This window comes from Oncorhynchus nerka, linkage group LG8, assembly GCF_034236695.1.
Source record: "Oncorhynchus nerka isolate Pitt River linkage group LG8, Oner_Uvic_2.0, whole genome shotgun sequence".
In the NCBI taxonomy this organism is placed as follows: Eukaryota; Metazoa; Chordata; class Actinopteri; order Salmoniformes; family Salmonidae; genus Oncorhynchus; species Oncorhynchus nerka.
Window position 1 is genome coordinate 6,067,664 of NC_088403.1, and position 24,145 is coordinate 6,091,808.

General features: G+C 49.1%; 1 protein-coding gene and 1 non-coding gene across 2 annotated transcripts; both read right to left on the minus strand.

Moving 5' to 3' along the window:
* Window positions 1–11,378: 11,378 nt before the first annotated feature.
* Window positions 11,379–23,968, minus strand: rpl18a (ribosomal protein L18a). Its single transcript, XM_065021264.1, has 5 exons — window positions 23,871–23,968; window positions 22,665–22,844; window positions 20,245–20,374; window positions 14,439–14,548; window positions 11,379–11,533 (listed from the first exon to the last, which is right to left on the minus strand). Exons 1-5 carry the CDS (start codon window positions 23,886–23,888, stop codon window positions 11,441–11,443), a joined length of 531 nt encoding a protein of 176 aa, XP_064877336.1. The 5' UTR covers window positions 23,889–23,968; the 3' UTR covers window positions 11,379–11,440.
* Window positions 22,982–23,116, minus strand: LOC115117332 (small nucleolar RNA SNORA68). Its single transcript, XR_003861689.1, has one exon. It is a non-coding gene; the product is annotated as a small nucleolar RNA SNORA68 (small nucleolar RNA).
* Window positions 23,969–24,145: the final 177 nt, after the last annotated feature.

The following is a 24,145-nucleotide window of genomic DNA, read 5'->3' on the forward strand; positions in this document are numbered from 1 at the left end:
CAGGCAGGTTAACCAACATACTGTATCTGGGCTGACAGACAGGTTAACCAACATACTGTATCAGGGCTGACAGGCAGGTTAACCAACATACTGTATCAGGGCTGACAGGCAGGTTAACCAACATACTGTATCAGGGCTGACAGGCAGGTTAACCAACATACTGTATCAGGGCTGACAGGCAGGTTAACCAACATACTGTATCAGGGCTGACAGGCAGGTTAACCAACATACTGTATCAGGGCTGACAGACAGGTTAACCAACATACTGTATCAGGGCTGACAGGCAGGTTAACCAACATACTGTATCAGGGCTGACAGGCAGGTTAACCAACATACTGTATCAGGGCTGACAGGCAGGTTAACCAACATACTGTATCAGGGCTGACAGGGGCAGTGACAGGCAGGTTAACCAACATACTGTATCTGGGCTGACTGTAGGCAGGTTAACCAACATACTGTATCTGGGCTGACAGTATCAGGTTAACCAACATACTGTATCTGGGCTGACAGGCAGGTTAACCAACATACTGTATCAGGGCTGACAGGCAGGTTAACCAACATACTGTATCTGGGCTGACAGGCAGGTTAACCAACATACTGTATCAGGGCTGACAGGCAGGTTAACCAACATACTGTATCAGGGCTGACAGGCAGGTTAACCAACATACTGTATCTGGGCTGACAGGCAGGTTAACCAACATACTGTATCTGGGCTGACAGGCAGGTTAACCAACATACTGTATCTGGGCTGACAGGCAGGTTAACCAACATACTGTATCTGGGCTGACAGGCAGGTTAACCAACATACTGTATCTGGGCTGACAGGCAGGTTAACCAACATACTGTATCTGGGCTGACAGGCAGGTTAACCAACATACTGTATACTGACAGGCAGGTTAATCAACATACTACTGTATCTGGGCTGACAGGCAGGTTAACCAACATACTGTATCTGGGCTGACAGGCAGGTTAACCAACATACTGTATCTGGGCTGACAGGCAGGTTTAACCAACATACTGTATCTGGGCTGACAGGCAGGTTAACCAACATACTGTATCAGGGCTGACAGGCAGGTTAACCAACATACTGTATCTGGGCTGACAGGCAGGTTAACCAACATACTGTATCAGGGCTGACAGGCAGGTTAACCAACATACTGTATCTGGGCTGACAGGCAGGTTAACCAACATACTGTATCTGGGCTGACAGACAGGTTAACCAACATACTGTATCTGGGCTGACAGACAGGTTAACCAACATACTGTATCTGGGCTGACAGGCAGGTTAACCAACATACTGTATCTGGGCTGACAGGCAGACAGCAGTGAAGAGTTAGACAGGTTAACCAACATACTGTATCAGGACTGACAGGCAGGTTAACCAACATACTGTATCTGGGCTGACAGGCAGGTTAACCAACATACTGTATCAGGGCTGACAGGCAGGTTAACCAACATACTGTATCAGGGCTGACAGACAGGTTAACCAACATACTGTATCTGGGCTGACAGGCAGGTTAACCAACATACTGTATCTGGGCTGACAGGCAGGTTAACCAACATACTGTATCAGGGCTGACAGGCAGGTTAACCAACATACTGTATCTGGGCTGACAGGCAGGTTAACCAACATACTGTATCAGGGCTGTATCAGGGCTGACAGGCAGGTTAACCAACATACTGTATCAGGGCTGACAGGCAGGTTAACCAACATACTGTATCTGGGCTGACAGGCAGGTTAACCAACATACTGTATCAGGGCTGACAGGCAGACAGCAGTGAAGAGTTAGGCAGGTTAACCAACATACTGTATCTGGGCTGACAGGCAGGTTAACCAACATACTGTATCTGGGCTGACAGGCAGGTTAACCAACATACTGTATCTGGGCTGACAGACAGGTTAACCAACATACTGTATCAGGGCTGACAGGCAGGTTAACCAACATACTGTATCAGGGCTGACAGGCAGGTTAACCAACATACTGTATCTGGGCTGACAGACAGGTTAACCAACATACTGTATCTGGGCTGACAGACAGGTTAACCAACATACTGTATCAGGGCTGACAGGCAGACAGCAGTGAAGAGTTAGGCAGGTTAACCAACATACTGTATCTGGGCTGACAGGCAGGTTAACCAACATACTGTATCTGGGCTGACAGGCAGGTTAACCAACATACTGTATCTGGGCTGACAGACAGGTTAACCAACATACTGTATATCTGACAGGCAGGTTAACCAACATACTGATCTGGGCAGGCAGGTTAACCAACATACTGTATCTGGGCTGACAGGCAGGTTAACCAACATACTGTATCAGGGCTGACAGGCAGGTTAACCAACATACTGTATCTGGGCTGACAGGCAGGTTAACCAACATACTGTATCTGGGCTGACAGGCAGGGTTAACCAACATACTGTATCTGGGCTGACAGGCAGGTTAACCAACATACTGTATCTGGGCTGACAGGCAGGTTAACCAACATACTGTATCTGGGCTGACAGGCAGGTTAACCAACATACTGTATCAGGGCTGACAGACAGGTTAACCAACATACTGTATCTGGGCTGACAGGCAGGTTAACCAACATACTGTATCTGGGCTGACAGGCAGGTTAACCAACATACTGTATCAGGGCTGACAGACAGGTTAACCAACATACTGTATCTGGGCTGACAGGCAGGTTTAACCAACATACTGTATCAGGGCTGACAGACAGGTTAACCAACATACTGTATCTGGGCTGACAGACAGGTTAACCAACATACTGTATCTGGGCTGACAGGCAGGTTAACCAACATACTGTATCAGGGCTGACAGACAGGTTAACCAACATACTGTATCTGGGCTGACAGACAGGTTAACCAACATACTGTATCTGGGCTGACAGGCAGGTTAACCAACATACTGTATCAGGGCTGACAGACAGGTTAACCAACATACTGTATCAGGGCTGACAGACAGGTTAACCAACATACTGTATCTGGGCTGACAGGCAGACAGCAGTGAAGAGTTAGACAGGTTAACCAGCATACTGTATCTGGGCTGACAGGCAGGTTAACCAACATAATGTATCAGGGCTGACAGGCAGGTTAACCAACATACTGTATCAGGGCTGACAGGCAGGTTAACCAACATACTGTATCAGGGCTGACAGGCAGGTTAACCAACATACTGTATCTGAGCTGACAGGCAGGTTAACCAACATACTGTATCTGGACTGACAGGCAGGTTAACCAACATACTGTATCTGGGCTGACAGACAGGTTAACCAACATACTGTATCTGGGCTGACAGGCAGGTTAACCAACATACTGTATCAGGGCTGACAGGCAGGTTAACCAACATACTGTATCTGGGCTGACAGACAGGTTAACCAACATACTGTATCTGGGCTGACAGGCAGGTTAACCAACATACTGTATCAGGGCTGACAGGCAGACAGCAGCGAAGAGTTAGACAGGTTAACCAACATACTGTATCTGGGCTGACAGGAAGGCCAACATACTGTATCTGGGCTGACAGGAAGGCCAACATTCTCTAATGTAGCTATAAAAGGTTTCTGTAAAGCACCTCCACGGACAAATAAACTACTCTTATTTTGACAGGCAGGAAGCTGAACACACAAAGGCCTCTTGGCGGACGCTTGATCCAATTTCCAAACTGGCTGGAATTCTGAGGGAGCCGGTCATTCCCGCTGGTTGGGAAAACAGGACCGGATAAATAATTAGTGGAGAACTGGGAACAGACTACTGAGAAAAGGAGAGGACAGGAGAGAAGAAACAGAGGAGGTACTACGGTGTTGCTAAGGGGTGACAGGACAGGAGCTTCTACATTACTTGCTGTTTGGTTTTTTTTAGGCTGGGTTCCTGTATAAGCGCTTTCTGACATCTGCTGATGTAAAAAAAAAAAAAAAAGGTCTCTATAAATATAAATACATTTGATTTGATTTGCGTGACCCATTTAAGTAGACCCCACCACAGACGTGTCAGACCGAACCACTCCACTGTTCTGCTCGGTTACCAGTACTTAGGGGCCACTTCACCTCAGTCCGAGTCTCTGTATTCATACGCCTCGACTCAAGCCAACTGACATCAATCTGGAATAGGCTATAACGAGCCAATGACTGTGTAAGTTCCTTGTGCTGTAGTGTAATGCACAAATCGTAATTTCTGTCGTCTATGATTCAGAGGAAAATGCTGGGCCTGCTGCTGTTACAGTCTATTGCTGATTAGACTAAGTCTACAGACCAGCCAGACCCCTAAGTCTATGGCCAGACTGCTGATTAGACTAAGTCTACAGACCAGCCAGACCCCTAAGTCTATGGCCAGACTGCTGATTAGACTAAGTCTACAGACCAGCCAGACCCCTAAGTCTATGGCCAGACTGCTGATTAGACTAAGTCTACGGACCAGCCAGACCCCTAAGTCTATGGCCAGACTGCTGATTAGACTAAGTCTACGGACCAGCCAGACCCCTAAGTCTATTACATTTAACATTACATTTAAGTCATTTAGCAGACGCTCTTATCCAGAGCGACTTACAGACTGCTGATTAGACTAAGTCTACAGACCAGCCAGACCCCTAAGTCTATGGCCAGACTGCTGATTAGACTAAGTCTACGGACCAGCCAGACCCCTAAGTCTATGGCCAGACTGCTGATTAGACTAAGTCTACAGACCAGCCAGACCCCTAAGTCTATGGCCAGACTGCTGATTAGACTAAATCTACAGACCAGCCTGACCCATAAGTCTATGGCCAGACTGCTGATTAGACTAAGTCTACAGACCAGCCAGACCCCTAAGTCTATGGCCAGACTGCTGGGCCAAGTACAGGACATCATCTCTATAACAGTCCAGGAAGACAGAGAGCCATGAGTCTAGTCATCAATATTCCAGGTGAGGGTTTGGAAACACTGTCGGACGTATTTCAAACACAGACAGACAGACTGCAGACTAGAGACAGACCAGAGAGAGATAGAGAGCCAGGAGAGAGAGAGAGAGAGAGACGGAGAGAGAGAGAGATCAGCGAGACAGTGCTGAGAGAGAGAGAGAGAGAGAGAGCCGGAGAGAGAGAGAGAGAGAGAGAGAGACAGCGAGACAGTGAGAGAGAGACAGAGAGAGAGACAGAGAGAGACAGAGAGAGAGAGATAGCGAGAGAGACAGCGAGAGAGAGACAGCGAGAGAGAGAGAGCGAGAGAGAGAGGGACAGGGACCGGGAGAGCCGGAGAGAGAGAGAGAGAGAGAGAGAGAGAGAGAGACAGAGAGGTACAGCCGCCCGGAGTCGGACTGCTAGGGAAATCACTGTGCCCTCATCTCAAAGTAGCGTGGGAAACATCTGGTAGATTAGATGAACGGAGGGCCGCTCCCTACCAGAGAAATTACCCGGGATTATTGTTTCAAAGGATATCCTGCCAAGGCAGACGTAGTCTCACTCTCTGGCCTCGTCCTACCTGCCCCCCCCCCCAGGCTGTGGGAAACGTAGCCGATCAAAATGAGTTGGTGTGAGTGGATTGGTTTTCAACAAGGTCTCATGGATCTGGTTTAAAAAGCCTTTAAATAAACAGGCTTCAATCGACAAAAGAGAAAAATAGAGAATCAGTTACAGCTTCGAAAATGTTTTAAACAAACTGAGTGTGATTTTTAGAGCAGTCGAAAGAAGTCTACACCGAGGCCAATACGCTGTCCCATATGGCATCCTATCCCCTATATAGTGCCCTACTGTCGACGAGGGCCATTGCACCCTATTCCCTATATAGTGCCCTACTGTTGACCAGGGCCCATGCATCCTATCCCCTAAACAGTGCCCTACTGTCGATGAGGGCCATTGTACCCTATTCCCTATATAGTGCCCTACTGTTGACCAGGGACAATGCACCCTATTCCCTATATAGTGCACTACCTTTGACCAGGGCCCATGGGATTAGGAGGCCATTTGGCTCCACCTCCTGATGGTTGCTCGGATACGGGATAAACAGCAGAACTCCTCCCACACTGACAGGGTGACGGAGTAACAGACCTCCTCCCACACTGACAGGGTGAAGGAGTAACAGACCTCCCACACTGACAGGGTGACGGAGTAACAGATCTCCCACACTGACAGGGTGACGGAGTAACAGACCTCCTCCCACACTGACAGGGTGACGGAGTAACAGACCTCCTCCCACACTGACAGGGTGAAGGAGTAACAGACCTCCCACACTGACAGGGTGATGGAGTAACAGCAGAACTCCTCCCACACTGACAGGGTGAAGGAGTAACAGACCTCCCACACTGACAGGGTGATGGAGTAACAGCAGAACTCCTCCCACACTGACAGGGTGACGGAGTAACAGACCTCCTCCCACACTGACAGGGTGAAGGAGTAACAGACCTCCCACACTGACAGGGTGATGGAGTAACAGCAGAACTCCTCCCACACTGACAGGGTGAAGGAGTAACAGACCTCCCACACTGACAGGGTGATGGAGTAACAGCAGAACTCCTCCCACACTGACAGGGTGACGGAGTAACAGACCTCCTCCCACACTGACAGGGTGAAGGAGTAACAGACCTCCCACACTGACAGGGTGATGGAGTAACAGCAGAACTCCTCCCACACTGACAGGGTGAAGGAGTAACAGACCTCCTCCCACACTGACAGGGTGAAGGAGTAACAGTCCTCCTCCCACACTGACAGGGTGAAGGAGTAACAGACCTCCTCCCACACTGACAGGGTGAAGGAGTAACAGACCTCCTCCCACACTGACAGGGTGAAGGAGTAACAGACCTCCTCCCACACTGACAGGGTGAAGGAGTAACAGACCTCCTCCCACACTGACAGGGTGAAGGAGTAACAGACCTCCTCCCACACTGACAGGGTGAAGGAGTAACAGACCTCCTCCCACACTGACAGGGTGAAGGAGTAACAGACCTCCTCCCACACTGACAGGGTGAAGGAGTAACAGACCTCCTCCCACACTGACAGGGTGAAGGAGTAACAGACCTCCTCCCACACTGACAGGGTGAAGGAGTAACAGACCTCCTCCCACACTGACAGGGTGAAGGAGTAACAGACCTCCTCCCACACTGACAGGGTGGAGTAAGACCTCCTCCCACACTGACAGGGTGAAGGAGTAACAGACCTCCTCCCACACTGACAGGGTGAAGGAGTAACAGACCTCCTCCCACACTGACAGGGTGATGGAGTAACAGACCTCCTCCCACACTGACAGGGTGAAGGAGTAACAGACCTCCTCCCACACTGACAGGGTGAAGGAGTAACAGACCTCCTCCCACACTGACAGGGTGACGGAGTAACAGACCTCCTCCCACACTGACAGGGTGATGGAGTAACAGACCTCCTCCCACACTGACAGGGTGAAGGAGTAACAGACCTCCTCCCACACTGACAGGGTGACGGAGTAACAGACCTCCTCCCACACTGACAGGGTGACGGAGTAACAGACCTCCTCCCACACTGACAGGGTGACGGAGTAACAGACCTCCTCCCACACTGACAGGGTGAAGGAGTAACAGACCTCCTCCCACACTGACAGGGTGACGGAGTAACAGACCTCCTCCCACACTGACAGGGTGAAGGAGTAACAGACCTCCTCCCACACTGACAGGGTGAAGGAGTAACAGACCTCCTCCCACACTGACAGGGTGAAGGAGTAACAGACCTCCTCCACACTGACAGAACTCCTCCCACACTGACAGGGTGCGGAGTAACAGACCTCCTCCCACACTGACAGGGTGAATGGAGTAACAGACCTCCTCCCACACTGACAGGGTGAAGGAGTAACAGACCTCCTCCCACACTGACAGGGTGACGGAGTAACAGACCTCCTCCCACACTGACAGGGTGAAGGAGTAACAGACCTCCTCCCACACTGACAGGGTGATGGAGTAACAGACCTCCTCCCACACTGACAGGGTGATGGAGTAACAGACCTCCTCCCACACTGACAGGGTGAAGGAGTAACAGAACAGATAACAGACCTCCTCCCACACTGACAGGGTGACGGAGTAACAGACCTCCTCCCACACTGACAGGGTGAAGGAGTAACAGACCTCCTCCCACACTGACAGGGTGAAGGAGTAACAGACCTCCTCCCACACTGACAGGGTGAAGGAGTAACAGCAGAACTCCTCCCACACTGACAGGGTGACGGAGCAACAGACCTCCTCCCACACTGACAGGGTGATGGAGTAACAGACCTCCTCCCACACTGACAGGGTGAAGGAGTAACAGACCTCCTCCCACACTGACAGGGTGACGGAGTAACAGACCTCCTCCCACACTGACAGGGTGATGGAGTAACAGACCTCCTCCCACACTGACAGGGTGATGGAGTAACAGACCTCCTCCCACACTGACAGGGAGAAGCTTTATCTGAAAAAGGAACGTCAACACGGCTTGGTTTGGTGACACACACACTAAACTAAAATAGAAATTGAACAGGTAAAAGTGTCAGTCCCATGTTTCATGAGCTGAAATAAAGAATCCCAGTAATATTCCATACGCACAAAAAGCGTATTCCTCAATTTTTCGGCACAAATTTGTTTACATCCCTGTTAGTGAGCATTTCTCCTTTGCCAAGATAATCCATCCACCTGACAGGTGTGGCTTATCAAGAAGCTGATTAAACAGCATGATCATTACACAGGTGCACCTTGTGCTGGGAGACAATAAAAAGCCATTCTAAAATGTGCAGTTTTGTCACACAACACCACAGATGTCTCAAGTTTTAAGGGAGCGTGCAATTGGTATGCTGACTGCAGCAATGTCCACCAGAGCTGTTGCCTGTTGATTTCTCTACCATAAGCCGCCTCTAACGTTTTAGAGAATTTGGCAGAACATCCAACTGGCCTCACAACCACAGACCACATGTAACCAGCCCAGGACCCCCACATCCGTCTTCTTCACCTGCCGGGATCAACCTGCCACCCAGATAGCTGATGAAATTGTGGGTTTGCACAACAAAATAATTTCTGGTACAGTCAGCCAGCAACCGTCAGTTCATCTGCGTGCTCGTCGTCCTCACCAGGGTCTTGACCTGACTGCAGTTCGGCATCGTAACCGACTTCAGTGGGCAAATGCTCACCTTCGATGGCCACTGGCCTCGCTGGAGAAGTGTGCTCTTCACTGATGAATCCCGGTTTCAACTGTACCGGGCAGATGACAGACAGTGTGGATGGCATCGTGTGGGTAAGCGGTTTGCTGATGTCAACGTTGTGAACAGAGTGCCTCATGGTGGCGGTGGGGTTATGGGTAGGCATAAGTTACGGACAATGAACACAATTGCATTTTATCAATGGCAATTTGAACGCCCAAAGATTCCGTGGTGAAATCCTGAGGCCCATTGTCGTGCCATTCATCCTCCATCACCTCATGTTTCAGCATGATAATGAACGGCCCCAAGTCGCAAGGATCTGTACACAATTACTGGAAGCTGAACATGTCCCAGTTCTTCCATGGCCTGCATCCTCACCAGACACGTCACCCCATTGAGCATGTCTGGGATCGACGTGTACGACAGCGTGTTCCAGTTCCCGCCCAATACCCAGCAGCTTAGCGCAGCCATTGAAGAGGAGTGGGACAACATTCCACAATCAACAGCCTGATCAACTCTGAAGGAGATGTGTCGCGCTGCATGAGACAAATGGTGGTCACACCAGATACGGACTGGTTTTCTGATCACACCAGATAATGACTGGTTTTCTGATCACACCAGATACTGACTGGTTTTCTGATCACACCAGATACGGACTGGTTTTCTGATCACACCAGATACTGACTGGTTTTCTGATCACACCAGATACAGACTGGTTTTCTGATCACACCAGATACTGACTGGTTTTCTGATCACACCAGATACTGACTGGTTTTCTGATCACACCAGATACTGACTGGTTTTCTGATCACACCAGATACTGACTGGTTTTCTGATCACACCAGATACTGACTGGTTTTCTGATCACACCAGATACTGACTGGTTTTCTGATCACACCAGATACTGACTGGTTTTCTGATCACACCAGATACGGACTGGTTTTCTGATCACACCAGATACTGACTGCGTTTCTGATCACACCAGATACTGACTGCGTTTCTGATCACACCAGATACTGACTGCGTTTCTGATCCATGACCTTACTTTTGTTTCAGAAGGGCTTTCCAAGGGGACCTGTCAGGACCATGCCATCGGAAACCACTTGGAAACCTGTATTAATACCGGTGTTACATTTCATCGGTCACTGAGCAACAACGTGTGTGTTCTCTGACAACACCGTATGCCTTTAGCATGTCTGGGCATTGACCGGTCACCGATATCCGTAGGCCTCCGTTACCCACATGAGATTGTTGAAAATGTATCCATTCATATTGCAAGTCAAGCCTACATGTCTTGACACATTAGCCAACAACCTAAAAGCACGTTAGAATGAAACAAAACTGACACCGGACATAACGTGTGATGTGACATTTGACTTAAGGTCTATTGAGTTGAGCAAAACAAACATTTACCTCAGATTTAGTCTCGTCCGCTAATGGAAGACATGAAAGCGTCCCATGTCAGTTGAACACAAATTCAATTGAGAATAACTTTCCACGGTTCATTTGACCGAATTGAGAATACATTTTCCTGCTCACGTAAATTACCGAATTGACGGTTACCAAACTTACCCGAAGCTTTGCCAGGTATTTAACCTTTAACGAAATCCCCGTCATGACAGTAAAACATCTATGACCGCGGTACCCCAGACAACCACGCGCTCGAGCCACGAGATGGCGCCAAATTACAGGAAATGAACATGTGGAAAGTGTTCGCGTGCCACAAAATACATTTAAAATATAAACCATTTAAATACACGACAAACATTACTAAATGTTATGGGTATGGTTTCTTCACAAATATTAGTGGTGTGAAACTACTTGTCATTTTAGAACAAAACGCAAGAACTCTGAAGAATGTGAGCTTCTAATGGTAAAGGGGGGTTAAAAATGGTCTCTTCCAGCCCACTGCATATTACAACCTACATGTGGTCCAGATGAGCCAACCATGTTATTATGTGGTAACTTTTAGCTTTCATCTATTGATCAGCACTCATATGCAACGCCATAATCTCTCTAAATGGTCATTATAAAGCCATAATTAGGGGCTTGTTTTGTAGCAAATCTGTGGCGATGGTCCACATTTTCTCTCTTCACATTTCTGAATGTTAACTAATAACCTTTCACATAATATCCACTGACAACCATTCCCCCCTGCAAAGCATGATGCAATCCAACTCATGACTCAAGAGAAACTAGGCCTTTCAAACGTGTCGGAAGTATCACAAACCCAAATCTTAGCCAAACACGCACAAAATTAAAACTCAAAAACAAAATGGCTTCTTTTCTACAATTAGAAATTTTATTGTCCCGCACAAAGTGAAAACAGAGGTTTATTTCCTTTAGAAGAAGGTGTTTGGTCTCTTGGTGGTGAAGCGGGGCTTGTGTTGACGACGCAGGACCCTGTGGGGCAGGGGGAACTTGATCTTGGAGTCCTGAGGAGAGACCAAGAGGAGATGTTTTAAGGTAAAGACATGCTGTCATTTCATCTGACAAGCAGAAGAAATGAGGCGAGGTGCTGGTTAGTCGGAGAAGAACACTTAAACGAAAAGGAGCGCCACACACACACACTCAAAAGGAGGCGCTAAGATACAATAACAACGTTCAACGATTGCATCTGAGCTCCTAGCGTTTCCATGAAGAAAACAAGGCACACAGCCGCCATGCTAACACTAGCTGGGTTTCCATGAAGAAAACAAGGCACACAGCCGCCATGCTAACACTAGCTGGGTTTCCATGAAGAAAACAAGGCACACAGCCGCCATGCTAACACTAGCTGGGTTTCCATGAAGAAAACAAGGCACACAGCCGCCATGCTAACACTAGCTGGGTTTCCATGAAGAAAACAAGGCACACAGCCGCCATGCTAACACTAGCTGGGTTTCCATGAAGAAAACAAGGCACACAGCCGCCATGCTAACACTAGCTGGGTTTCCATGAAGAAAACAAGGCACACAGCCGCCATGCTAACACTAGCTGGGTTTCCATGAAGAAAACAAGGCACACAGCCGCCATGCTAACACTAGCTGGGTTTCCATGAAGAAAACAAGGCACACAGCCGCCATGCTAACACTAGCTGGGTTTCCATGAAGAAAACAAGGCACACAGCCGCCATGCTAACACTAGCTGGGTTTATTTGAACAGCAGAAACCTACAGTCATCATGACTACAATCGCTCTAAAATCAAGTAGAAATATATAGAATCGGCCTTAAAGTGTGTGTGTGGGGGGGGTTAGATAACTAGCTGGGTTTTAGATAACTAGGCAAATAGATAACTAGGGGGGTAGATAACTAGGGGGCTTAGATAACTGGGTTTTAGATAACTAGGGGGGTTAGATAACTAGGGGGGTTAGATAACTAGGGGGGTTAGATAACTAGGGGGGTTAGATAACTAGGGGGGTTAGATAACTAGGGGGGTTAGATAACAGAGGGGGGTAGATAACTAGGGGGTTAGATAACTAGGGGGTAGATAACTGGGGGGGTTAGATAACTGGGGGGCATTTAGATAACTAGGGGGGTTAGATAACTAGGGGGTTAGATAACTAGGGGGGTTAGATAACTAGGGGGGTTAGATAACTAGGGGGGGTTAGATAACTAGGGGGGTTAGATAACTAGGGGGGTTAGATAACTAGGGGGGTTAGATAACTAGGGGGGTTAGATAACTAGGGGGGGGTTAGATAACTAGGGGGGTTAGATAACTAGGGGGGGGTTAGATAACTAGGGGGGTTAGATAACTGGGGGGGGTTAGATAACTAGGGGGGTTAGATAACTAGGGGGGGGTTAGATAACTAGGGGGGGGGGGTTAGATAACAGGGGGGGGGGTTAGATAACTAGGAGGGGGGTTAGATAACTAGGGGGGTTAGATAACTAGGGGGAGGGGGTTAGATAACTAGGGGGTTAGATAACTGGGGGGTTAGATAACTAGGGGGGGGGGTAGATAACTAGGGGGGTTAGATAACTAGGGGAGGGGTAGATAACTAGGGGGGTTAGATAACTAGGGGGGGGGGGTAGATAACTAGGGGGGTTAGATAACTAGGGGGGGGGGTTTAGATAACTAGGGGGTTAGATAACTAGGGGGGGGGTTAGATAACTAGGGGGGTTAGATAACTAGGGGGTTAGATAACTAGGGGGGGGTTAGATAACTAGGGGGGTTAGATAACTAGGGGGGTTAGATAACTAGGGGGGTTAGATAACTAGGGGGGTTAGATAAGGGGGGTTAGATAACTAGGGGGGTTAGATAACTAGGGGGGTTAGGGGGGGGGGGGTTAGATAACTAGGGGGAAACAGTTTTGCCAATCAGCCATTGAAATTACAACACCATACTAATTTTACAGGCGGTAGCATCAGCATGTAGCCAGATTCAAAAACCCGCCCGGTTTTAAGACCAGAAACATTAAATCTGGAAGAGGAATCTGGTGTTTTGTCTGGCAGGTTTTAAGACTAGGAACATTACATCTGGAAGAGGAATCTGGTGTTTTGTCTGGCAGGTTTTAAGACTAGGAACATTACATCTGGAAGAGGAATCTGGTGTTTTGTCTGGCAGGTTTTAAGACTAGGAACATTACATCTGGAAGAGGAATCTGGTGTTTTGTCTGGCAGGTTTTATATCCGGAGCGGACCAATACAGAGCCGTGCGGTAGCACAGAGAACAGTCTGACCTAGACCCGGTACCATAGCACAGAGAACAGTCTGACCTAGACCCGGTACCATAGCACAGAGAACAGTCTGACCTAGACCCGGTACCATAGCACAGAGAACAGTCTGACCTAGACCCGGTACCATAGCACAGAGAACAGTCTGACCTAGACCCGGTACCGTGCGGTAGCACAGAGAACAGTCTGACCTAGACCCGGTACCGTGCTGCAGCACAGACAACAGTCTGACCTAGACCCGGTACCGTGCGGTAGCACAGACAACAGTCTGACCTAGACCCGGTACCGTGCGGTAGCACAGACAACAGTCTGACCTAGACCCGGTACCATAGCACAGACAACAGTCTGACCTAGACCCGGTACCATAGCACAGACAACAGTCTGACCTAGACCCGGTACCATAGCACAGAGAACAGTCTGACCTAGACCCGGTACCGTGCGGTAGCACAGACAACAGTCTGACCTAGACCCGGTACCGTGCGGTAGCACAGACAACAGTCTGACCTAGACCCGGTACCGTGCGGTAGCACAGACAACAGTCTGACCTAGACCCGGTACCGTGCGGTAGCACAGACAACAGTCTGACCTAGACCCGGTACCGTGCGGTAGCACAGACAACAGTCTGACCTAGACCCGGTACCGTGCCGTAGCACCTCGGGTGGATGATATACGATGTGTGTCGACTTACGTGGAACTGCTTGATTGCAGGTCTGCGGCATTTATTGGCAGCGATCTCCTGGACCTTCATGATGTGGATGGAGTGGGCGCGGGCGCGATGGCGAGCGCCCATATCACGATCTGGAGAACACACAGACAACATCAGAATGACAACCACACCCTACTGCCCTCTGGGAAGACATATCACGACCTGGAGAACACAAAGACAACATCAGAATGACAACCACACCCTACTGCCCTCTGGGAAGACATATCACGACCTGGAGAACACACAGACAACATCAGAATGACAACCACACCCAACTGCCCTCTGGGAAGACATATCACGACCTGGAGAACACACAGACAACATCAGAATGACAACCACACAGCTAGTGGCAACGACACCAAACTGCCCTCCTGGAAGACTGGCCAAGTTAGTATTTACCCCCCAAGAAAGAGTTATCAAGACCTTTAGGAGGGCAAATTAAAAAAGCAACACCTCACTGATTTAATTTCAGACCTGCAAATGATCTCCGTTCCCGGGCTCCAGCTCTGCATCTGGCTTGATAACTTAGATGTACTGAGTAAATTCAATTTGGTTTGCTAACTCCCTAGCTAAGTGTTAGCTGTCGAGATCAAGCTTCTAGGTTACAGTAGAAATAAATCGGGGGGGGGGGGACTTAGGTACACTTCCGAGAGTACCGGTATGATACAGAAACCGTATGTACATCTGCAGAGCGCCCAAACCCAACACACAGAGACAACGCACGTTGGGTTTATGTGCCAACTCAACGTTTACACCGTTAACTCTCAATTCACTCTCCGTTCTCCTGGGACGGATCTACAGCAGCTACAAGCTGTTTCACTAAACATCTATCATGAGGAACCGTCTAATAATGATCACAGATCTTAAAAATGGCTGTCCAACGCATCAATGGGTTAAGCCCAGACTGTCAGACAGACTGCAGGACATGGGGCCACACTGGGACATACTCTCCAGACTGCAGGACATGGGGCCACACTGGGACATACTCTCCAGACAGACTGCAGGACATGGGGCCACACTGGGACATACTCTCCAGACAGACTGCAGGACATGGGGCCACACTGGGACATACTCTCCAGACTGCAGGACATGGGGCCACACTGGGACATACTCTCCAGACTGCAGGACATGGGGCCACACACTGGGACATACTCTCCCAGACTGCAGGACATGGGGCCACACTGGGACATACTCTCCAGACAGACTGCAGGACATGCACAGGGCCACACTGGGACATACTCTCCAGACTGCAGGACATGGGGCCACACTGGGACATACTCTCCAGACTGCAGGACATGGGGCCACACTAGGACATACTCTCCAGACTGCAGGACATGGGGCCACACTGGGACATACTCACAGCACTGGGACATACTCTCCAGACAGACTGCAGGACATGGGGCCACACTGGGACATACTCTCCAGACTGCAGGACATGGGGCCACACTGGGACATACTCTCCAGACTGCAGGACATGGGGCCACACTAGGACATACTCTCCAGACTGCAGGACATGGGGCCACACTGGGACATACTCTCCAGACAGACTGCAGGACATGGGGCCACACTGGGACATACTCTCCAGACTGCAGGACATGGGGCCACACTGGGACATACTCTCCAGACTGCAGGACATGGGGCCACACTGGGACATACTCTCCAGACAGACTGCAGGACATGGGGCCACACTGGGACATACTCTCCAGACAGACTGCAGGACATGGGGCCACACTGGGACATACTCTCCAGACAGACTGCAGGACATGGGGCCACACTGGGACATACTCTCCAGACTGCAGGACATGGGGCCACACTAGGACATACTCTCCAGACTGCAGGACATGGGGCCACACTGGGACATACTCTCCAGACAGACAGGACATGGGGCCACACTGGGACATCTCTCCAGACTGCAGGACATGGGGCCACACTGGGACATACTCTCCAGACCAGGACATGGGGCCACACTAGGACATACTCTCCAGACCAGACCAGGACATGGGGCCACACTGGGACATACTCTCCAGACAGACTGCAGGACATGGGGCCACACTGGGACATACTCTCCAGACTGCAGGACATGGGGCCACACTGGGACATACTCTCCAGACTGCAGGACATGGGGCCACACTAGGACATACTCTCCAGACTGCAGGACATGGGGCCACACTGGGACATACTCTCCAGACAGACTGCAGGACATGGGGCCACACTGGGACTCTCCAGACTGCAGGACATGGGGCCACACTGGGACATACTCTCCAGACTGCAGGACATGGGGCCACACTAGGACATACTCTCCAGACTGCAGGACATGGGGCCACACTGGGACATACTCTCCAGACAGACTGCAGGACATGGGGCCACACTGGGACATACTCTCCAGACTGCAGGACATGGGGCCACACTAGGACACCAGGGACATGGGGCCACACTGGGACATACTCTCCAGACAGACTGCAGGACATGGGGCCACACTAGGACATACTCTCCAGACTGCAGGACATGGGGCCACACTGGGACATACTCTCCAGACTGCAGGACATGGGGCCACACTGGGACATACTCTCCAGACAGACTGCAGGACATGGGGCCACACTGGGACATACTCTCCAGACAGACTGCAGGACATGGGGCCACACTGGGACATACTCTCCAGACAGACTGCAGGACATGGGGCCACACTGGGACATACTCTCCAGACTGCAGGACATGGGGCCACACTGGGACATACTCTCCAGACTGCAGGACATGGGGCCACACTGGGACATACTCTCCAGACTGCAGGACATGGGGCCACACTAGGACATACTCTCCAGACTGCAGGACATGGGGCCACACTGGGACATACTCTCCAGACTGCAGGACATGGGGCCACACTGGGACATACTCTCCAGACAGACTGCAGGACATGGGGCCACACTGGGACATACTCTCCAGACTGCAGGACATGGGGCCACACTGGGACATACTCTCCAGACAGACTGCAGGACATGGGGCCACACTGGGACATACTCTCCAGACTGCAGGACATGGGGCCACACTGGGACATACTCTCCAGACTGCAGGACATGGGGCCACACTGGGACATACTCTCCAGACTGCAGGACATGGGGCCACACTGGGACATACTCTCCAGACAGACTGCAGGACATGGGGCCACACTGGGACATACTCTCCAGACTGCAGGACATGGGGCCACACTGGGACATACTCTCCAGACTGCAGGACATGGGGCCACACTGGGACATACTCTCCAGACTGCAGGACATGGGGCCACACTAGGACATACTCTCGAAACTGCAGGACATGGGGCCACACTAGGACATACTCTCCAGACTGCAGGACATGGGGCCACACTAGGACATACTCTCCAGACTGCAGGACATGGGGCCACACTAGGACATACTCTCCAGACTGCAGGACATGGGGCCACACTAGGACATACTCTCCAGACAGACTGCAGGACATGGGGCCACACTGGGACATACTCTCCAGACAGACTGCAGGACATGGGGCCACACTGGGACATACTCTCCAGACAGACTGCAGGACATGGGGCCACACTGGGACATACTCTCCAGACAGACTGCAGGACATGGGGCCACACTGGGACATACTCTCCAGACTGCAGGACATGGGGCCACACTGGGACATACTCTCCAGACAGACTGCAGGACATGGGGCCACACTGGGACATACTCTCCAGACTGCAGGACATGGGGCCACACTAGGACATACTCTCCAGACTGCAGGACATGGGGCTACACTGGGACATACTCTCCAGACAGACTGCAGGACATGGGGCCACACTGGGACATACTCTCCAGACTGCAGGACATGGGGCCACACTGGGACATACTCTCCAGACTGCAGGACATGGGGCCACACTGGGACATACTCTCCAGACTGCAGGACATGGGGCCACACTAGGACATACTCTCCAGACTGCAGGACATGGGGCCACACTGGGACATACTCCAGACTGCAGGACATGGGGCCACACTGGGACATACTCTCCAGACAGACTGCAGGACATGGGGCCACACTGGGACATACAGACTGCAGGACATGGGGCCACACTGGGACATACTCTCCAGACAGACTGCAGGACATGGGGCCACACTGGGACATACTCTCCAGACTGCAGGACATGGGGCCACACTGGGACATACTCTCCAGACTGCAGGACATGGGGCCACACTAGGACATACTCTCCAGACTGCAGGACATGGGGCCACACTGGGACATACTCTCCAGACAGACTGCAGGACATGGGGCCACACTGGGACATACTCTCCAGACTGCAGGACATGGGGCCACACTGGGACATACTCTCCAGACTGCAGGACATGGGGCCACACTGGGACATACTCTCCAGACTGCAGGACATGGGGCCACACTAGGACATACTCTCGAAACTGCAGGACATGGGGCCACACTAGGACATACTCTCCAGACTGCAGGACATGGGGCCACACTAGGACATACTCTCCAGACTGCAGGACATGGGGCCACACTAGGACATACTCTCCAGACTGCAGGACATGGGGCCACACTAGGACATACTCTCCAGACAGACTGCAGGACATGGGGCCACACTGGGACATACTCTCCAGACAGACTGCAGGACATGGGGCCACACTGGGACATACTCTCCAGACAGACTGCAGGACATGGGGCCACACTGGGACATACTCTCCAGACTGCAGGACATGGGGCCACACTGGGACATACTCTCCAGACTGCAGGACATGGGGCCACACTGGGACATACTCTCCAGACAGACTGCAGGACATGGGGCCACACTAGGACATACTCTCCAGACTGCAGGACATGGGGCCACACTAGGACATACTCTCCAGACTGCAGGACATGGGGCCACACTGGGACATACTCTCCAGACAGACTGCAGGACATGGGGCCACACTGGGACATACTCTCCAGACAGACTGCAGGACATGGGGCCACACTGGGACATACTCTCCAGACTGCAGGACATGGGGCCACACTGGGACATACTCTCCAGACTGCAGGACATGGGGCCACACTGGGACATACTCTCCAGACTGCAGGACATGGGGCCCACTGGGACATCTCCAGACTGCAGGACATGGGGCCACACTGGGACATACTCTCCAGACTGCAGGACATGGGGCCACACTGGGACATACTCTCCAGACTGCAGGACATGGGGCCACACTGGGACATACTCTCCAGACTGCAGGACATGGGGCCACACTGGGACATACTCTCCAGACTGCAGGACATGGGGCCACACTAGGACATACTCTCCAGACTGCAGGACATGGGGCCACACTGGGACATACTCTCCAGACAGACTGCAGGACATGGGGCCACACTGGGACATACTCTCCAGACTGCAGGACATGGGGCCACACTGGGACATACTCTCCAGACTGCAGGACATGGGGCCACACTGGGACATACTCTCCAGACTGCAGGACATGGGGCCACACTGGGACATACTCTCCAGACTGCAGGACATGGGGCCACACTGGGACATACTCTCCAGACTGCAGGACATGGGGCCACACTGGGACATACTCTCCAGACTGCAGGACATGGGGCCACACTGGGACATACTCTCCAGACAGACTGCAGGACATGGGGCCACACTGGGACATACTCTCCAGACTGCAGGACATGGGGCCACACTGGGACATACTCACAGCACTGGGACATACTCACAGCACTGGGACATACTCACAGCACTGGGACATACTCACAGCACTGGGACATACTCACAGCACTGGGACATACTCACAGCACTGGGTGACGGCTGCAGAGGTGGTCAGGTCTCTGTATTCTCGGTACATGTTGTGGGTTCCGCTACGGGAGTCGTAACGCAACCAGATGCCAAAGTTCTTCACCTTCAGGGGAGTCTTCTCGTGCACCTGAGACAGAGGTGGGGGAAATAACAGTTCATTAGACAAGGTTCAACCTCACAGAACGAGACGACTTCCTGACTGACAGGTTCAACCTTACAGAACGAGACGACTTCCTGACTGACACCTAACTGACCGACAGGTTCAACCTCACAGAACGAGACTACTTCCTGACTGACCGACAGGTTCAACCTTACAGAACGAGACGACTTCCTGACCGACACCTAACTGGCAGACAGGAAGTTGTCTCATTCTATAAGGTTTAACCCGACTTATACAGAAATGGCAGAGGAACATTCGGGTTGCACGGTATACTGAAAATTATCTACTTTTCCCGATACAAAAAAACAAAACAGTCCAGTCCAAGGATTTGGTTACATTGTGTCAAACGGGTCACACACGATTGAGAGGTTCAAGTCAGTTCAATGTTAGTCCTAAACAGATTGTTGGTTTTCCGCAGCTCCGTGAAATCAGCTAAAAACAAGCCGAATAACTCATGTTATTCACCCAATGCAGCCGAAACTCGTCGGTTTAAAAAACGTTGTTTCTATTGAACAAACTAATAAAGGCATTTTAATTAATTATATTTAGAGTGCCTTGGTCCTCCTTTCTTATTGCATGTCACACCTATTGAATATGCATTCCCCTGTACTGTGAATAAGACCTAGTCTATTGAATAATATGCATTCCCTGTACTGAGAATAAGACCTAGTCTATTGAATAATATGCATTCACCTGTACTGAGAATAAGACCTAGTCTATTGAATAATATGCATTCTACTGTGAATAAGACCTAGTCTATTGAATAATATGCATTCCCTGTACTGAGAATAAGACCTAGTCTATTGAATAATATGCATTCACCTGTACTGAGAATAAGACCTAGTCTATTGAATAATATGCATTCACCTGTACTGAGAATAAGACCTAGTCTATTGAATAATATGCATTCACCTGTACTGAGAATAAGACCTAGTCTATTGAATAATATACTGTACTGAGAATAAGACCTAGTCTATTGAATAATATGCATTCACCTGTACTGAGAATAAGACCTAGTCTATTGAATAATATGCATTCACCTGTACTGAGAATAAGACCTAGTCTATTGAATAATATGCTGTCCTGTGAATAAGACCTAGTCTATTGAATAATATACTGTACTGTGAATAAGACCTAGTCTATTGAATAATATACATTCACCTGTACTGAGAATAAGACCTAGTCTATTGACTGTGAATAAGACCTAGTCTATTGAATAATATACATTCACCTGTACTGAGAATAAGACCTAGTCTATTGAATAATATACATTCACCTGTACTGTGAATAAGACCTAGTCTATTGAATAATATACATTCACCTGTACTGAGAATAAGACCTAGTCTATTGAATAATATGCATTCTCCTGTACTGAGAATAAGACCTAGTCTATTGAATAATATACATTCACCTGTACTGAGAATAAGACCTAGTCTACATCTGCATTTAATTAGTTTATCTAGAAATGTACCTTAAGTAAATTATTAAAATTGAGTTTTTACTAATCTACAAAAAGAACAATCAATTCGAATTGAATGTATGATTCATTCATTGTGCGTCACCAACAACACAATTGGCTCGGCATCGTCCGGGGTTGGCCTGTGTAGGCCGTCACTGTAAAGAAGAATTTGTTCTTAAGTGATTTGCCTAGTTAAATAAAGGCTAAAGTAAAAAGAAACTAAATTAAATACTAATAAGATACAGAACAGTAGCTGAGTTCCTCCATCTGGATCAGGTGCCATTTGTTTGTTTGTTGTGGCATCGTTTTGAAAATAGAGTATTGTGAAATTGAGTATCCTGACACTTGAAGCAGGTATCTAAAGTCTAAATTTAGGTATCGTGTCAACACTGGTATACATGCATAGCATTTACTCATGTTTACCCTGAAAACGTCACATTTCTCATTTCTTCAGGAGAAGATCACCAGACAAACAATGCAGCGATTGATTTTTTTTTAACATTTTACATACAAATCTAATACCGGTCAATCAACAGGTTCCTTTCTCCTGTAATCTCTCTATAAAGGGCAGTGTCTTTAAACAACTTCATGGTTGTGTGTATTACAACAGTAATACTAACTTCCAGCCAGACCACTGACACCACCCATTTCCATAATAGTTTATTTGCACATAATGAAATCTCAGTAAAAATAGAAAACACATTAAAGAACATATGCATTCAATACTGGTGAATCATTGCAGTTGATTTGTTAGCCCCGTCACACCAATGAGCCCACCCTATCCCCTGTGCTACCTACCAGACCACAGTAGACTGTCTCTCCGTTGGCCTTCTTCATCTTCCTCAGCTGGGAGACAAAGTACCAGAAGCGAGACTTGGCCACCACATGGTTAGGAGCGAAGATCCTCATGCGGTAGAGAGGAGGGGTGGGGTTCTTAACCGAGGGCAGGAGGCGCCCGACGACTTTGTACTCCCTAAGCTGTGTGGATGGAGCAGGAGAGGAAGAAATGTGAGTAACGTGCAATACAATGTCCATAGGACAATACAAGCTGTCCATATATACCAGTTGCTAACTTAAAGACTATGATGGATACTGGATAAGACACATATGTATTAAAATGTTGAACCTTGGATTCACTTTCAACGGCACATCAGCATCAGAGAAAGGCGACAAGGTACATCATGTTGATTTTAGCACACCTGACAAGATCATACCATTTATTTGATATGGCCTTTGGGTTAGGGTGCATTACAATTCGTAAATCTAAATTAATACAATGCATGACATTACCTACAGTCAACTGCAAGGATGTCAACATTACGTTTGCTTCATGTACCAGGCGCAATGTATTTAGCTTGGTGGCCAGCCAATCTTAGCCTGCTAACTTTGATATTTTACAGTTCTGAATGACACTAGCTAGCTATAGCTAACAACTACTTCCAGTTAACAACCCAACTAATTACTTGTTTCAGAATTGAGAAACAGGATGGGCTGCTAACATGTGTCTGGAAAGGATAATTAGCTACGAGATTTGTATTCGCTAACTGGCCAAGTTAGCCGACTAGCAACGCGGCCTACGCCTGGGCAGGTATGTGGCAACTAGCTTACTAAAGTTAGCAATCTAGGCTACTAGATACATGTTAGTTAGCACTTCGCGGACATTTTAACACACTTTGAGAAGAAGTGTACAGAAAACAAATTGTTTGGATCAAGGTGGCTAAATACATAAGACGGGCATATTTGTTTGGTTCACTGTTGCCACATATTTTCCTAACTAGCTGCATTGTTTCTCTATGGGCCCACATGGTCCAAAATCTCAAACGTGGACGCCATGTTGCAGCCGCGGATGCTTCAGTTTTTTAATGCCGAAAAAATTGAAGTATTTATATCGATTTAGCATCATGTGACTACATAATTCAAACGATTGAAGCAATATGTGCTCAAATCTGTCTATATAACTGGCTTTCTGTGATTTAAAAAGGTTGAATAAATAATTTTACATACTGTGCCAGACGCCTTCATGGTGTCTCGCTGACTGCGAACTGGGAAAGAGGAAGTAGTAGGGCGGAGACTCCGGATGTGAAGTACAAAAAGGGGCGGGATCAAACGCTTTAATTCCTCTGATTGGTTCGCCGTCCAGAGCGTTTATAAAGCTGTAATAACCCAATTAAAAAAATGTTTTATGAACGTTTATTTATATTTTAAGCTATAATTTTATCAGTATCTTTGACATTGTCAACGACAGTCAATCTTTGACTGTATCAGAGAGTATAAGGAGT